The sequence below is a fragment of the Clupea harengus genome, chromosome 17, assembly GCF_900700415.2.
Source record: "Clupea harengus chromosome 17, Ch_v2.0.2, whole genome shotgun sequence".
In the NCBI taxonomy this organism is placed as follows: domain Eukaryota; kingdom Metazoa; phylum Chordata; class Actinopteri; order Clupeiformes; family Clupeidae; genus Clupea; species Clupea harengus.
The window spans coordinates 26,952,173-26,969,978 of NC_045168.1; the positions used below are offsets into that span (position 1 = coordinate 26,952,173).

Genomic DNA, 17,806 nt, shown 5'->3' on the forward strand with positions numbered 1-17,806 from the left:
ACCCGACTCAGTGCGGTCGTGTTTGTGTGTGCGCATAAATATACACAGACTCACAAGTGAATTTGATTTGTTATACAGTCATAATCTCTTTCACCCAGTTTGGTAGCTGGCGTGTGTGTCTCTTTAAATGGGGACGGTGGAGGGCGAGAATAGAGATCAATCGAGCGAGGAATGAAGCTGTGACGCTGTAATCCATGGCTAGCTAGACGGCTTGTACAATAAATGAGCCTGCATCCTGCTGGAAATGTCGCATGTTCGAATATGGCTAATTATATCCTACACTGCAGTGAAGGACTATAAAGACAGAATGTATCGGCCTTGATATCGCGTTTTACAACAGAACTTGGTAACGGCCCGGGGTTTACATCTTGCGGTAAACAGACAGGTAGGTTGTTTGTCGTTATTTTAATCCGCTCTGGAAACATGTACTGCAAATACAGCACTTGCAATAGAAAATAATCACATAGAAACGTGGTTTTCTATATGGTATTAATCTATGGCTAAATATTGTTTAACGCACGAGTCGGGCATCGTTGCGTCCATTGGGTTTCGCATGCCTATTTATGTAAACAAACGTTATCTTGACGGCATTTCTTCGTGATCTTTGTAACCCATGTCAAAATGCGACGCATAAATAAAGTGAAATCATGTGTACTGTATAACTGGGCGGTCCAGTCTAGCGTTGTGGGTAACACCCGAGTATGCAGTGGTTATCATGTGCCTGCTGAATATAGGTTGCGCTCGTCGCGCAGCCTCCGCGCTCGACTGCAACTCTGCGGATGTCACTAAGACACGTGCATCACATTTTCAACTCGTGAAGTTAAAACTGTTGCCTCCAATTTATCTTAAACTACTTCTGTCTTCTACGGATACATTTCCCGTCGTTTCCCACCCCCCGTTACCTTACATTTATCCGTTTTCTCTGTTCCCTTCGAGTAGCCTACGACAGGTGGTGCATCCTCAGAGTGTCTCCTAGAGATTATGCCGTGTAGGCTATTGTCCGACGTGTAGGCTATTGAAATCCGTGTGACTGTGGTGGCCTGCTTTTAATTGTGCTTCACCCACCATTGAATGACAAGGTGCTAAACTCTGGCTAAACCACATGACAACAGATGTCGAGGCCTAGACCGCAATGCACAAATAAGGTCCATAATTAATGACACCTGCTAGAGAAAGCAGCTTGATTAAACTGAGTAAGCCAATGCTAGAGTGACCTTGATGAATACATTGTAGATTTATACCATGTTTAGTATAACCAGAATGAGCACTGATGATACAAATATTGAAAGGTTTTCAGAAAGAGCATTTGGCCATGTTTGCTTTCCTCTCACACACCATTCAAGGCTGAAGTGAGTCTGTGTCCTATTTTCTCAGGCGTATTTTCCCTGCAGGCAATCCCAGGGACACACCCAAGAAGTATATTCAGTCGTAGAGTTCATAAATGTTCTCAGTACAATGACTCCTTTTGTTCATTCATGTCAACAGCGAGACAGTGTAGCTTTTCAGTAGCGCTTGCCATCCCTCTCTAGTGTATGTTAACTGTGTGTGTGTGTGTGTGTGTGTGTGTGAGAGTGTCACTTCCTTCATTGTGTCACTTTCTCTATCCAACCCTCACGACTGCCAGCACAGAAGGCGTCCTCAAGAGGCCTAGCCATGCCATGTGGTCCCCAGTCCACTTTGCCCCGCTGAGGCTTCTGTTAGGCAGGATTACTGTCGCTACTCCCTCTGCCTCCTTTTATCACAGACACAGCCAGGGGACACTCATGGCCTCTAGAAATACTGCCATTCCTGGATATATATATGTAGCTTGTGTGGTCACGGAGTGTATGCTGTTTGTGAATCATGTATCTAGATGTGAGCATTCAATGTACGTACATAAGCCCCCCCCCCCCAACCTTCTGTCCATCTCTCACTCACCCACCCTCTCTCCCTGCTCTCTATGGAAGCTGAATAATTCAGCAGTAATGAGAGGAGCAGGATGCTCTGATTCAGAGTTCTATGTGAGAAGGAGAGCGAGCGGTACTGCTCTGTTGGATCTTTGGATATTTACGGGAAGAAGACAATCCCCCGAGGAGCTAGCCTACTAAGGTAACATTTCTCACAGACAATCTAGATTCCTGACAAATGACAAATTTGAAGGAACACTGTCTGTGTCAACTTCCTGGGGACTGCTCTCAGTGTCTTTCGTCATCATACATAGACCACGCCATTTAGCACCTGTGCTTGTTAGTCACCTGAAGGTTTGTTGTTTTTGTGTGTGTGTTTAGATTGAACTGTTGTTGATACATGGTCTGGCTTTGAATGGCTGAATGTGGAAGCACTGTTTAGGTCCGTGGTAGGCTGAGGACCGTTACGACTTCCCTGTGTGGGCGCCCATCTGACGGGTGACTGATCTGGGTCGTGGTTCAGAAATAGGGCAGGTGGAAGGTGGGGTTCTAATCCTCTCTGTCCTGGAGCGGTAGGTGATACAGCCTGCCCAACTCAGCCAGCTTCTGCCCCTGTGTTGGGTCACGTTACGAGACTGTTCTGTTTGGGCCTGTTTGTGGCGTTGAAGACCACCAGATTTCCAGTGTTGCATTCTCACTGGCACGGCACCCAGGAATGGATGAAAGCATTGGATAGGTGTGAGAGAGGGGGGCATGCTAATGTACTTGTTGTAGAAAGAACTGGCAGACACTGAAAGAGAAGAGTAGAGAAGAGACTGGGCAAAACCTGAAGTGGAAAGGCTGTATTCAGAGGCACCCAACTTTGTGGTTGTGTATTCCTCATTGGTGACTCAGCAGACTGCATCAGTGAGAGGTTAATAAACACCCCGTGTGTGTGTGCAGCACTCGTGGCTCGTTTCATGCATTCGTCCCTCTTGGGTTTCCTCTGCGTAAGAAGAGCACATAGTGGGCAGAGTCCAGATTCTAATGTGAAACCGTTTGATTTCGCTTTTAGCCAGTCTACATCAACATCAACTCTCTTCCTGTGGTGGTGAATTCCAAATCCCCTTGAACTGAATCCCCATCGGTGGATTGGTTGGTGGTCCTCATCAGTCCTCAGAGCTTATAGACTGTGTCTACGTGAAAACAGCTGATTGATAGTCTGACAAAATCATACTAATCTCACCCCTGTGTTGCACCCACAAACTTAATAAAAATGCGCATTTTTAAAAATATAATAATCCCGCAAATGTAATAACTGTTGCCTAACACAAACTTAATAATTATTATATTTGTGGGAAGGTTAATATATATATATATATATATATATATTTATTACATCAAATCTAATAAATCACTAATAGTAATAGTAATAGTACCAGTGAAATTCTACCTGTTATGTCACAGTATGTTTGTCAAAAATGATCACCATCTAATGAAATGTCCCGACCATATAACCCTTTTCTTTAGATCCTTTAACTGGGGGCCAAGCAGAACGATGGGTAGGCACCCATTGTGTTTCCAACTTTTCTTATTGGGGGATAAGCAGTGAAGCTTTGAAGTTTTGAAAGTTGGCATACTTACTGGGGACAGTCACCAAACAAGAGGTGAACATTCATATCTCGACCATAAATGTGGTCGAGTTGATGGGTTGTCATGTCCCATGCCTTGGGACCTTCTTTTTGAACCCCTGTATAGCTTAGAATCTTCCTTCATATCCTATTTGTTGCTTATTTTGACCATGTGTTTAAGTGTTGGCGTGTTTTGTAATCAGGTGAAGCCATGCAGGCAGACGAAGGCACTGATTGGCTCATGGAGCTGCTGACTGATGTCCAGCTCCAGCAGTACTTCCTGCGTATCCGCGATGAACTCAACGTCACGCGTCTCTCCCACTTTGACTACGTCAAGACGGAGGACCTGGAGAAGATTGGCATGGGACGCCCAGGTAAGAGATGCCCCCCCCCCCGCCCCTCTCACACACACACACACACACACACACACACACACACACTCCCCTAACCCTAACCCTGGAGAAGATTGGCATGGGACGCCCAGGTAAGTGATGCAACCCCCCACCACCACCACCACTACAATGCACATGCACACATAAACAAATAGACCCATACTGGCAAATGCTATCTCAGCTACCGTCATCTCTGAATCATTACCACCCACTTCACACAAAGAACAGTGAAATGTCCTTGTGGAATTTGAAAATGGCTGATCTTGAAAGGCTACCACAGCTTTGTAAATTCATTGTTCTGGGCTTCTGTACTCATGAGTCATTTTCCATTTGTCTTTCCACAAAAGCTGGACAAAAAGTTGAATGAGTCTGAGGACTGAGGACTTAAGAGTGTGAAACAGTTTGCATGTGAATGCTGTTATGTCAAGTTGTCCGATTGTCACCTCTTTGCTGGGTTTGTGTGTGGGGCGACAGTGGTACAGGAGGTAAAGAAGTCGTTTAGTAATCAGAAGGTTGCTAGTTCGATTCCCTGTCGAAGCGTCCTTGAGCAAGACACTGAACCCCTAATTGCTCCTGATGTGCAGTGTGCCATCAGTGTAAATGTAAAATGTGTATACATTGTAAGTCGCACATATGTAAGTCGCTTTGGATAAAAGCGTCTGCTAAATGACTAAATGTAAATGTAAATGTAAATGTAATGTAAATGTGTGTTGTAGGTCAGAGGCGGCTGTGGGAAGCTGTGAAGAGAAGAAGAGCCCTGAGCAAACGCAAGTCTTGGATGAGCAAGGTACGCTGTGGTTCCTTAAGGCAGGTATTGGATGAGCAAGGTACGCTGTGGTTCCTTAAGGCAGGTCTAGGATGAGCAAGGTACACTGTGGTTTCTTAAGGCAGGTCTTGGATGAGCAAGGTACGCTGTGGTTCCTTAAGGCAGGTCTTGGATGAGCAAGGTACGCTGTGGTTTCTTAAGGCAAGTCTTGGATGAGCAAGGTACGCTGTGGTTCCTTAAGGCAGGTCTTGGATGAGCAAGGTACGCTGTGGTTCCTTAAGGCAGGTCTTGGATGAGCAAGGTACGCTGTGGTTCCTTAAGGCAGGTCTTGGATGAGCAAGGTACGCTGTGGTTCCTTAAGGCAGGTCTTGGATGAGCAAGGTACGCTGTGGTTTCTTAAGGCAGGTCTTGGATGAGCAAGGTACGCTGTGGTTACTTAAGGTCAGTCTTGGATGAGCAAGGTACGCTGTGGTTCCTTAAGGCAGGTCTTGGATGAGCAAAGTACGCTGTGGTTTCTTAAGGCAGGTCTTGGATGAGCAAGGTACGCTGTGGTTCCTTAAGGCAGGTCTTGGATGAGCAAGGTACGCTGTGGTTCCTTAAGGCAGGTCTTGGATGAGCAAGGTACGCTGTGGTTTTCTTAAGGCAGGTCTTGGATGAGCAAAGTACGCTGTGGTTCCTTAAGGCAGGTCTTGGATGAGCAAGGTACGCTGTGGTTTCTTAAGGCAGGTCTTGGATTAGCAAAGTACGCTGTGGTTCCTTAAGGCAGGTCTTGGATGAGCAAGGTACGCTGTGGTTTCTTAAGGCAGGTATTGGATGAGCAAGGTACGCTGTGGTTCCTTAAGGCAGGTATTGGATGAGCAAGGTACGCTGTGGTTCCTTAAGGCAGGTCCCTCCAACAGCCACTGATCTTTGAGTACAACAACATTGTCCTATTAGAGATCAGTCCCATTGCCTGCCTCACCTTTACACCATACGGCCATTCTGTCAGGACCGAGCGTGATGCAGGTAGTGACAGATGTAATGGAGGCCGTTTGTACTCTGTATTCTGTCATCATCCCAGGCTTTCTTGTGGTAAAGGCACCTGCTACACGAGCAATCATATTTAAAGATCAATCAATCCAAAAAATGTGTTCTTGTCACTCAACTAAACCAAAGCTTCCATTATGGATTCCATCACTGTACTCCAGCCTGCGTGGCTATGGAGCTTTGGCCAGCTGTAGGGGGGAACCAGGTGGAATTACTCTCAGCTGTAGTCGCTGTACCTGGGCCAGCAGGTGTTCACAGGGAAGCGTCCCGAGACGGAGTCCCAGGCTTCAGCCACCACGGTCCTGAGGGGCCCCTCGCCCTGCCCAGCCTCCGGGGACCAGCAGGCTGCCCTCACCTGCCTCATCAGTGACCGGGACCTGACCCTGCTGGAGAAACTGGGGGACGGCTCCTTCGGGGTGGTGAAGCGTGGAGAGTGGCAGGCCCCTTCTGGAAGAGTGGTGAGTGGACAGGAGGTCGGGGGGCTTTCTAACGCTGTTTGTATTCCTGCATGTAGGGTTATCTAGACAGCGAGAGTGTTGCATTTATCAGACAGGAATTGATGGTCCATGTCATACGTTTCTTTTTTATTCAGCGCCACCGACACTGTTGTTGTGACCTTTGAACTGGTGTCTCATTGACTTAAAAAGAATGGCTAATTATTGTGTGTGTGTGTGTGTGTGTGTATGTTAAAATATATGTGTCCTCCTTTTAGAGAACAGTCATTGGCCATCAATAAATGAATGTATGAGTATGGTCTTACTCAGGCGGCTGATTTGAAAAGCTGGACGGATGGTGGGAGAAGATACAAAATGAAGAATGACTGAGCGATTGAATGGATAGAGAGATGTGTCAGTGATCGTGGGCGGGCATGTTCATATCTGTCCAACGTGTGTTGAGAGGAGAGACGCCAGTGAATGTGTGGGAGTCTGCGACGCCACGCGTGAGTCATTTTGTGCTCTCCCGTGTTTCTCACTCCTCCGTCCGCGCAGTTGAACGTGGCCGTGAAGTGCCTGAAGACGGACCTGCTGGAGCAGCCCGAGGGCCTGGACGACTTCATCCGGGAGGTGAACGCCATGCACTCCCTGGACCACCAGAACCTCATCACGCTCTACGGCGTCGTCCTGACACACCCCATGAAGATGGTGAGAAAAATTCATCACTGGCACGCCAATACAGTCTGCCATCAATGTTGCCAAGTTAGAAAACGCTTTTCTTGCCCTTCGCTGATAGGATCAGCCTGTTATTGGACAAGTTCTTGTAGAGGTCAAATTGTGGGGGGAGGAATATTGGAATGTCTTTAGGAATACCTTTGTGGAAATATGTTTCCTTGATATGGTGACTTCACTGATATTTCTGATAGACACCAGTGACACTTGCTCCCGTTTGTCTGTGTGCCAGGTGACAGAGTTGGCCCCCCTGGGCTCCCTCCTGGACCGCCTGCGGAAGCGCCAGGGCCACATCCTCATCTCCGTGCTGTGCCGCTACACCGTGCAGATCGCCTGCGGCATGGCCTACCTGGAGTCGCGCCGCTTCATCCACCGCGACCTCGCTGCCCGCAACATCCTGCTGGCCTCCAACGAGCTGGTCAAGATCGGTGACTTTGGCCTCATGAGGGCACTGCCCCAGAACGACGACCACTACGTCATGCAGGAGCACCACAAAGTGCCCTTCGCCTGGTGAGCCGAGACGGACACAGCAGGGTCTCGTGTCTAATGTGTCCCCTGTGATCCTGTGCACCTGTCCCCTCCCCATAGGGCTCGTTTCATCCGGGTGGTCTTGCTCTCTCTCATATAACCATAGAGCCATGTCTCTTTCCCTTGCGTGTTCTCTCCGTCTCTCCTTCTGTCTGTGCCTCTGTCTCTCACCTCCTCCTCTGTGATGTAGCAGGTGTGCCCCGGAGAGCCTGAAGACCAGGACCTTCTCCCACGCCAGCGACACGTGGATGTTTGGGGTCACGCTGTGGGAGATGTTCACTCACGGACAGGAGCCATGGCTGGGCCTCAATGGTAGCCAGGTAAAGACACACACCCATACACACACACCCACACACACACACCACACACACACACACACACACACACACACACACCACACACACACACACACCCATACACACACACACACACACACCCACACACACACCACCCATACACACAAACACACACACCCATACACACACACACACACACACACACACACACACACACACCCATACACACACACACACACACACACCCATACACACACACACACACACACACACACACACACACACACACACACACACACACACAGGTGCACACACTCCCTCCCCCTGTACCTATACAGTTCAATACAAAATGGTTTAGTATTTCTATTCTTGTGCACATAGGCACATTTTACCCAAGCACACACATTTGCTGTCCTACAATGAAGTTTTGAGTCACTATGACCCAAAATATTAACTCAATCCATTAAAATTTCTAATTTTTAAACTGTTACAGTATTATTTTAAGACAAAGGTCCCAGGTTCATAATTAAATGTGAAATGTTGTTCCATTAGAATTGACCTTGTGATACTACAACATCTGCTAAATTCATAAGGAATAATGTGAATACTAACCAGTTTAGTACACCGACTGCACATACAATCATAAATAGTTGACGTGATAAGAATACTGAAAGAAGTGTAGAAATAGAACCTACGCTATTTCCGATTTCCATCTGTTTGAGTTTTTGTGTGTAATATGGACATGTTGCCCTACAGATCCTCCATAAGATTGATAAGGAGGGGGAGCGGCTGGTGCGACCTGAAGACTGTCCCCATGATATTTACAACGTCATGTTGCAGAGCTGGTCTCCCAAATCTGAAGACAGACCCACGTTTGTGGCCCTGAGGGACTTCCTGGTTGAGGTAATGTCCTGATGATGTCCTGATAGCTGTGATGATTCATGGTTTTAATGCTCTCCCGGTTATCTCATTGACCTTCAGAGTGTCATAAACACAGTCAGAGTTAGCCACAATATGCTTTAGTATGTGAGATGTTTTGGGTAAGTGTGTCGTGATCATACACAAGGGATGTTGTGTCCACAGTGCTCTGTTATTGGAACTTTGAATCTAATATGGTGATGACCTCTGCCTGTTTCTGTGTTTCTGCTTAGTTGTGTAGCCATTTCCATTTTTCTAGACATTTTCCAAGAAATATTCCTGGGGAAAATCTTTAGTTGTTCAGTTATTTTATCCCATTCAAATGAGCTCAGCCTTTCAAGGACAGAGCCATCACATATCATGTCAGTGTTGTCTTCATCTGCCTGAGCTTCTCCCTCCTGCCGCCATCTTCTCCGCAGACGATGCCCACCGACATGAAGGCGCTGCAGGACTTTGATGAGGCAGACAAACTTCAGATCCACTTGAATGAAGTCATCACCATCATTGAGGGAAGGTAAAACCTGCCAATCTAGTAAGCACATCCGGTTCTCCTGTGTTCTACACTGTAGTACATGTTCATCCACTCACCGCGTGCTGCGCTGCAGGGCCGAGAACTACTGGTGGCGAGGTCAGAACCGGCAGACGCTGAAAGTGGGCCAGTTCCCTCGGCACGTGGTGACGTCGGTGGCCGGGCTGTCGGCTCAGGACATCAGCAGGCCGCTCAAGAACAGCTTCATCCACACGGGCCACGGCGACACCGACCCACACCGCAGCTGGGGCGCCCCGGACAAGATAGATGAGTAAGGCCAGCAGTCACCCAAACATTTACATTTACATTTACATTTAGTCATTTAGCAGATGCTTTTGTCCAAAGCGACATACAATGGAGAGAACAGTCAAGCTAAGAGCAATAAAGAACATGGCGTAACAATAAATACTACTTTACATAAGAATTAGAAAAACGACCTAGAAAGGAAAAAGAAGTGCAGGAATGTAACTGCTGAAGTGCAAGTTAAGCGCTAGTCAAGGTGCCAGTTAGGAAGGGAGGTGCTCTCTGAAGAGTTGGGTCTTCAAAAGCTTCTTGAAGGTAGAGAGGGACGCCCCTGCTCTGGTAGTACTAGGCAGTTCGTTCCACCTGAGCAGAGTGCCTCTGAGCAGAGTGCCTCTGTTTGCTAGTTTATCATGTATTATATGCTTTACCCTGTATTCATACTGATTCAGGATTCGTAAGTTGAGAGCCTATTTTCACATTTCAAACTCACCAAAATATGTACCCAGACGTACCACTAGAGGGCAGCAAATAACTTCTCCAGTGTGTCTTGGTGAACTTGATTGTTTACCATCTCTGACTCATTAAAATCATGTTTGTATATGTGAACTGATTTATGTTTTCATGGACTGGACACAACTTATTGTATTGTTTTTATATATTATACAGTTTTGTGTTTAGACTGCATTGTTGATTGTGGGGAAACTGTCCTCTCCATAATTAATCTTTTTATGCCTGCATGCCTGTGTGTGTGTTTGTGTGTGTGTGTGCCCCTCTGCCTGCGCCTGTGGGTGTGTGTGTGTGTGTGTGTGTGTGTGTACGTTCTAAGTTTATACCTCGGTAACCCTATGGATCCTCAAGATGTTTTTGGAATGGACCCAGATGCTGACCGGCCCACTAAACTCCCCAATCGAGCCAAAAGTATGTGGGCTTTTTTTTATTGTCCTTTTCTATATCTATGGTTCACCCAGGTCATTTTCATTAACTCTCCCTCTCTCTCTCTCTCTCTCTCTCTCTCTCTCTCTCTCTCTCTCTCACACTATATTCCCTATCGGCTGAAGTCCTTTACAGATCAAAGTTCTGTACTGCTTTCCAATTTTCACCACCATTTGCTCTCTTACTTCTCTTTAAATCGTTTTCTTTTCTTTTTCTTCTTTCTTTTTTCCCTCTCATTTCTCCTCTCCAACTCTGTGACCTCCATTAGATCAGCCCCCTCCGCGGCCTCCTCAACCTGCCATTCTGCTCAAGAGTGAGTGGGCTCTGCCGTCTGCGGTCTCGTCGCCTCGTCGCCTCGGCCTCTCGTCTCAGTTTAATCAGTCCCTTACAGGCCTCTTTCTCTTGCTACATGTAACAACAGCATAGGAGTTGTGTATTTTTAGGATGTCTTACAGGTAATGAAAATGTAAATCTTTAACGTTATTTTTTTTGTGATTTGTGTTTCAAGAAGAGGCATTCTATGATTCGGTCATGGACGATGACGACCTGATGGTGACGAGTGTGAAGAAGCTGTCCCTGCCCAAGCCGTCCACATACCTGGGCCTGCGCCTGCGTCCCTGGGAGACCCAGCAGACGGACCACCTCAGCGAGGTCTCCCTCATCGACTTTGGCGACGACAGCTTCAGCTCGGCCTCGCCGTCGCCCGTGGCCGAGGCCCCGACCAAAGTGCCCCCGCTGCCCGCCAGCGCCCCCGTGGGCTCCATCCTGGACGCGCCCGCGCCTCCCCACAGCCCCACGCTCTCGCTGCCCAACCCGCTGCACCCCACGCCGGTGCTGGACTGGGACAAGCCGCTGCCGTTGCTGCCGGCCTACGACGAGGTGGCGCTGGAGTACGAGCTGGCGCCAGGGAGAGGCGAGGAGGACGCGGAGGTGAGCTCCATCAGCCAGCGGGCGGAGGTGAGCTCCATCAGCCAGCGGGCGGAGGTGAGCTCCATCAGCCAGCGGGCGGAGGTGAGCTCCATCAGCCAGCGCGCGGAGGTGAGCTCCATCAGCCAGCGCGCGGAGGTGAGCTCCATCAGCCAGCGCGCGGAGCAGGCCGGCCACCACCAGCAGCAGCCCCCTCCAGACGGCTCCGCAGACAGAGAGTCCTCCGGCGCTGAGAAGGCAGGCGTGGAGGGCAACCTCTTCCTGCCGCCACTGCCCACAGACGAGACGCGCTTCTTGGCACAGGCGGCACAGACGGCACAGACAGCACAGAAAGCCCAGACGGCACAGACGGCCCAGACGGCCCAGACGGCCCAGACGGCCCAGCTCTTCCAGGAGCTGCAGCGGGAGGTGATGGTGAAGCTGCGCGCTCCACCGGCCGGCCGCTCGCTGCCCTCCTCCCCCATCCCCATGGCCTTCACCCCGGCCGGGCACCGGCAGATCATCCTGCCCTCCTCCTTCGAGGACAAGCCCCAGGTGCCGCCGCGCATCCCCATCCCGCCCATGCGGCCCTCGAGACGCGCCCGGACGCCCAGCTACCGCTCCTCCGCCTCGCTGAGCGACGAGGTCGACCGAGACGACCGAGCGGACGACGCCGGCGGCCAGGAGCGGCCGCCTCGCATCCCGCCCCGGGACCACGCCCTGTCTCAGCCCAGCTCCCGGGCCCCCAGCCCCATGGGCCCCCTGCGCGTGGGCTCCCCCCAGAGGTCAGGGCAGGGCATGTGCTGCGTGGGCACGCTAGGCTCCTTCCTCTCCGCCGCGCCCTGCCTGCCCCCCTCCCCCGCCGCTCCTCCGCCCAAGCAGCCTGTGCCCCTCACCCCCGCCACCCACAGCTTTGCGCGAGACCCCCAGTACACCACCACGGAGGCGGCCCAGGCCCAGGCCAAGGCCCCCTGCATCCTGCCGGTGGTGTGTGACGGCACCAAGGCCAGCAGCACGCACTATTACCTGCTGCCCGAGAGGCCCGCTTACCTGGACAAATATGAGCGCTTCCTGAGGGACTCGGAGAGCAGCGAGGACAGGAAGACCACCAATATGGCTACAGTCAGGCCCATGATTCAGCAGAAGCCAGCTAGCAAGCCCAGCTACAGCTCAACCACCAACAGCAGTGGGATAGCTAACCCCCCAATCCTGGCCTGGACGACCAACCAAGTTAGCATCAACCGATCAGAGTCCACTGCGCCTACCCTCAACTCTGTCAAATATGTAAGCAGATTGCCATTTTTCTTTATATATTCACAGACAAAACGAAACTTGTAATACAACTTTAATAAAACATTTCTCTCATTCCCAAGACATTTCTCCTGGTTGTCTACCATGCCTATGTAGCTCGGCATCCGCACAAATAACGTAGCATTTACATTAGCTACTAAACTGATGTGTTAATGCCATGAGCTTCCATAATAATACTGTGTTATCTCCTTTGTATGTCGCTTTGGATAAAAGCGTCTGCCAAATGACTAAATGTAATGTCAATATTATTTATGATGTGCATGTTGACAAAAAGCCTCAGATTGACTGAGTGTGTGTCCTCAGGTTCAGGAGGCTGTGCACGGTGTGACGGTGGAGGAGTGTCAGGCGGCCCTGCTGAGCCACAGCTGGAATGTTCCGGAGGCCATCCGCTACCTGAAGGTACCGGTTGCTCCCTCACATCCCACTGTGATTACAGGCACCTGTAATTAAAGGGCTGTGGAGGGGGAGCCTTATTACAGGAGGACGGCGTGACTGTAATAAATGTGTCTCCTGTTAGCCTGGCCGAAGGGTCCCTCCTCCCGACTGGGCAGTCGTCCAACTCTTCTCCTGTTTGCAGGTGGAGCAGTTGTTCCGCCTGGGTCTGAAGGCTCGCTCCGAGTGCCAGGAGGCTCTGCAGAGGTGCAACTGGAACCTGGAGCAGGCCAGCACCCAGATGCTCGACTCCTACGGCCCGACCAGGCAGAGGTAGTCCAGCCCTGGTGACGTATCGATCAGTGTGTTTGTGCCAGCTAGTCCATATCTCCATCCCCTTAACAGGCTGCTGTGTATACTATATGAATGTGTTTGGGATGCTGCAGGCAGTGATAGCTGGGCGCAAACGAAGATGAGCCATCTGATTCACTGGAACAAGAGTGAACTTTCTCTTGTGGCAAAGAGCTGTTGATCAAGCAGTAGGAGGCACAGCTCTCCTTAATGTTTGTTTTTGTTTTGTTTTGTTTCAGTTTTTTTTGTTGCTTAGCACAGCTCCGCAAACTACATGTTGTGTAACCCTATAGGATGTACATGAGGGATTATTATTGACAAATACCAATGCATATTCTGCAGATTATAGGCTACAGTAGTGCTTTCTCCATGTTCCACATTCAAACCTCAAGGACTCTTGAATTGAACCTATTTGCTGGAATATTAATCAGCATAGCCACAATCATTCAGTGCAATGCAGAAAGTAAAGATGATGTTCTTCATAGCTTACTTTAGGCTTCTGCTCAGGCAACACAGATTTGCCTGCAGATGTAAAGAGATCTTAAGAATTGTTAAACTACAAAATTGTGTCGAGAGGCTAAAGGCACACTCTCAAAGCTTAAGAATGCTGTATAATCTTTTGTCCATTTTGGTACTTTTTGGTGCAGTGTTGGTGAAACCAAATATTGTTTATTTTATACAGTAGTTGTTATCTGAATCATGTGTAATGTCATTTGTGTTTATTTGTGTTTCAAATATGTGATATGTTATTTATGGAGCTTCCAGGGTAACGTTAGCATAGCAGTAGGCACTATAAGGAAGGCTGCTTTGCTGAGGTACTTGTATCCACATCAGGGCTTCCTCGTTAGATTGGGTTTCCCTGGGCTGTTAGTCATGGTGTTACCAGCATGTGTGAACACCGTACGGTGCAGAGAGAAATGACAAGTGTATTCATATATTTTTATTATATCAGTTAGAGGAATCCTCACAATCAAAAGATACCTCTGGTATGTGTTGTGTATTTTCATTGTGTGTGTTCTTTTTATAGTTCTGGCCTCTGCTTTTTTTTTTTTTTTTTTTTTTTAATGTCATTTTGAAATATAGTATTTATTAATAGCTTTACAATATGAAAGACCATTAATGTGATTTGTTCCTCAGAATAAGCTAATGCCGAGGCAACAGCGGTTTGCTATGTGTTATACTGCATAGTGCTTCAGCTTTGCACTGCGGTACCTTATCATGTTTCTCATTCCCGAGTGCTACTGTATTTCCTGAGTTGTGCCCATGAGGCCCCGCGGTGTGGTCTGTGATCTCTGCTAGATGTACCATGCTTGACCCATCTCTCAGTCCGCCGGCACCTGAGCTGGTCAAGCGTGTGCCAATGACTGTTCCAGTCTGAACATAATCGACATTACATTCTTTTTCTTTCTTTTTTTTTCCACCGGAGAAACACGAACAGAAAGAATGCCATTCCCTTAGCTAGATGGGACCCAAAGGGACACCAGGGATATCTGTGTAAGTGTGCAATAATGTTTCAGTTCCGCCATTTGGGAAACTCCGGTCACTTGAATGTTGTTTTTGTTTTTGTTTAGATATTTTAGCAGATCTGTAAACTATGTATTACAATCCTCCTCATCATCATCTGCCAGATGTCCTTCCTCATGCTGAGGTGAACTGAACCTTCGTTTCCTTGATATGCTACTATAGTTGCAAGGCTGCACATATGAAAAGTACAGTTTCTGTATATTTTGTATTAAATATTTTTCTTTTAGAAAACAAACTGTGCTTGTGTTCTTCTCACCTTTTAGGCCTCACGCCCACACAGTCAGTCATGACAATGCAGACCGAACACACTTCGGGAAATCAGTTGACCTTTCCTCTCTGAGGGTCGTGCTTTTGTGTCTACCTAAACAAAACACCTAATAGCTTTTCCTTGAAATGAAAAAGAGCCTCAGACGGAGCTCTAGAAATGGATGTTTTGATAATGCATGACCCCCTGATGCAGTTGGGCCTCTTGGTGATGGTAATCTAGTAGCTGATCGATTTGAGCCGATTTGAACTGATCGATTTAAGCCCCTGACTACCATTCCTATACACAGGGCTACCTTCAAAATAAAAGTGGGTTAGGATGATACAAGAGCGGATCAAAGTGGATTAAAAAAAGCCCTGTCCTAAAGACAGTATCAACATTCAGCCATCATGTCTCTTGTAACAGAAGGAGCTGCTCTTCTTTCTTCTGAATCGGCCCAGTTTGGCTCTTATCTCTATAGTGATGATAAGGCATATCAAAACTGACATCCACAGATATTCACTTACCAATTAGTGTCATTTACGATGAAATAAAATGTGAAACTATTTGCCTCACTTTTTCTTAACTAAGATTGATATTGATCGGACTGGTCTTGGTTTGAAAAATAAATAGGTAAAAACCAAAAGGTGGTCATAAAATCTTGTTTGTTTTGTAAATTTGTTTTAATTTGTTTTCCCCCGAGGGCCATGCCACCACTAGGTGTCAGGGTAATCATGATGTTAAATTGATTTCCCTTTGATTGATGGACGCTCTCTGTGACTTCTCTCCCTTAAGTCGTGAACTCCTGGCCTCTGTGGAGGCTTAACTGTGATAAAGTTGCTGCGCATAAGAATGAACTGATGACTCGGACCATCGATACGTACAGTAATAAAAAATGGCTTGGGTGGGATAGCCATCTATATACTGGGTTGATGTCCTACATCAGTCTTTGCAGGTGCGGTGGCTAATGGGGAGCTGGTAGGTGCTACGTGGATGCTTGAGGAAAAGCTGGGAAACCGTGTCTATCCGGAGTTTATTATGATGTTACATATGATGCTATATGTGTTTACCTAGAACTACAACTGATTTTACATAACAGGGCAGGGGATATGCCTGTCACTTTCAAACAATCTGATACTTAGTCCTTTTTAGATGATCTCAGCTGAGGTCTACACAGAAAAATGGAAGGGGTGGAACAAAAGTATCCATCTTGGAAACAATATAAAAGACATCGGCATCCCTCCTGTTTTTCAAATTCAAATTTGCATTGCTGTATTTGCTGTTTTGTTTAGTATTTTTTTTGAGCTGAACTAATTCAGCGTTGGTGTCATTCTGAATCTTAAAGAGCCACATTAGCCGGGGGCCCTTTAAAACGGCTGCTCTGCATCCCCGTGAAGCCGGAGGCATGAGCTTTTGAAGTCGACCTCTTTTGGTCATGGCTGGCTGCTGAATCTAAGAATGCCAGGATCCTTGAAGCCTTAAATGACCTGCTGCAGTCAGGTCGATATTCAGAAACGGTAGGCTGGTTGAATCAACCTTATCAGTGATTGATCTCGGGCTGTGAGAGTCCTCTGGGTTTTGTTGCGCTCCTGCTCATAATTGATTAATTGAAATCATTAGGGAGAAATTGTTCTAGACATGTGCTTGAAAACGTCAGAATAAGGTCAGAAAAATGTTAAGCCTGGAGCTTACCGATGACCCTTGCAATGTATTAGGTCAACAAACAAATGGATTTGTCCTAGCGAATGTACACCGCACGTGATCTCACTGACCGCAAGCTTTTACCGGTACATGGGAGATGAAGAGTGGAAAACATCACCATTGGAACAAACGACCAGAGTGTTCCTGCCCATGTTCCTGTTCTCAGACTGAAGACCTCATCCTCTTCAGCTGGCCAATCAGCTCAGCCTGATCCAAATGCCACACAGACGAGAAGGATCTTAATTAGTGAGTGCAGCTGGCAACCTGCCTGTGTGTGTGTGTCTGGATCTGTGTGTGTGTGTGTGTGTGTGTGTGTGTGTGTGTTTGGCTGTATTCCTAGGCTCTCGTATTCTTGTTAATCACTCAATGGCATTTGGGGGTCACCACCCTTTAGCGCCTCTGTTGGGTGGGTGGTTAAGGATTTGGACGGTGTGTGTGTGTGTGTGTGTGTGTGTGTGTGTGTGTGTGTGTGTGTGTGTGTGTGTGTGTGTGTGTGTGTGTGTGTGTGTGTGTGTGTGTGTGTGTGTTGTTTGTCCATGCCGCCCCTGAGGCTCACTGGCTCTTATGAATTGCTCAGGGGCATTCTAGGGACAACACCAGGGGTGGCTTGTCCATTTAAGCAGCTGAAGCGATGCTTATTAAAAAAAACTCGATAAATTAAAAAAAGAACTGCATGGATTCAAACTGCGTGTGTCTGTTATATTTAACATTTGATTACTTGTCTGTGTTGTTGCGTATTGCATTGACAAAATGACAAAGTTAGCTGTACAAACAGTGGCTCAGACTGGCAGAATTTAATGACATGAAGCACATGTCATTGTCATGAAGCACATGAATGGATTTCAATAGTGTCCAAGTCGACTAGATGTTTGTGGTTTTTTTAAGTGTTAGCATTGTAGCACTTTCTGGTTCCAAAGGAAAAAAACCCTATTTAAAAATGAATGTAGGGTTTTCCAATAAAACTCTTCTTATTTTCGTAGTGGAGCCTATGGCTGACGCGTGTTCTTTTCCAAAAAGGTGTGTCTTCCAATGTAGATGAATTTTAAATATATATTTGTAGCAAAGACATTAACAAACATTAAATAATCCACCTAATGTAATGTA

At 47.6% G+C, this 17,806-nt stretch overlaps 1 protein-coding gene across 1 annotated transcript; it reads left to right on the top strand.

Annotated features, from left to right (window-relative positions):
- Positions 1-81: 81 nt before the first annotated feature.
- tnk2a (tyrosine kinase, non-receptor, 2a) lies at positions 82-14,988 on the top strand. The gene is made up of 16 exons (XM_031583733.2): positions 82-385; positions 3,396-3,427; positions 3,700-3,870; positions 4,605-4,675; positions 5,929-6,138; positions 6,670-6,822; positions 7,079-7,356; positions 7,568-7,694; positions 8,427-8,573; positions 9,008-9,102; positions 9,194-9,388; positions 10,187-10,278; positions 10,562-10,606; positions 10,802-12,483; positions 12,814-12,909; positions 13,088-14,988. Exons 2-16 carry the CDS (start codon positions 3,424-3,426, stop codon positions 13,217-13,219), a joined length of 3,498 nt encoding a protein of 1,165 aa, XP_031439593.1. The 5' UTR covers positions 82-385; positions 3,396-3,423; the 3' UTR covers positions 13,220-14,988.
- The last annotated feature ends 2,818 nt before the right edge of the window (positions 14,989-17,806 follow it).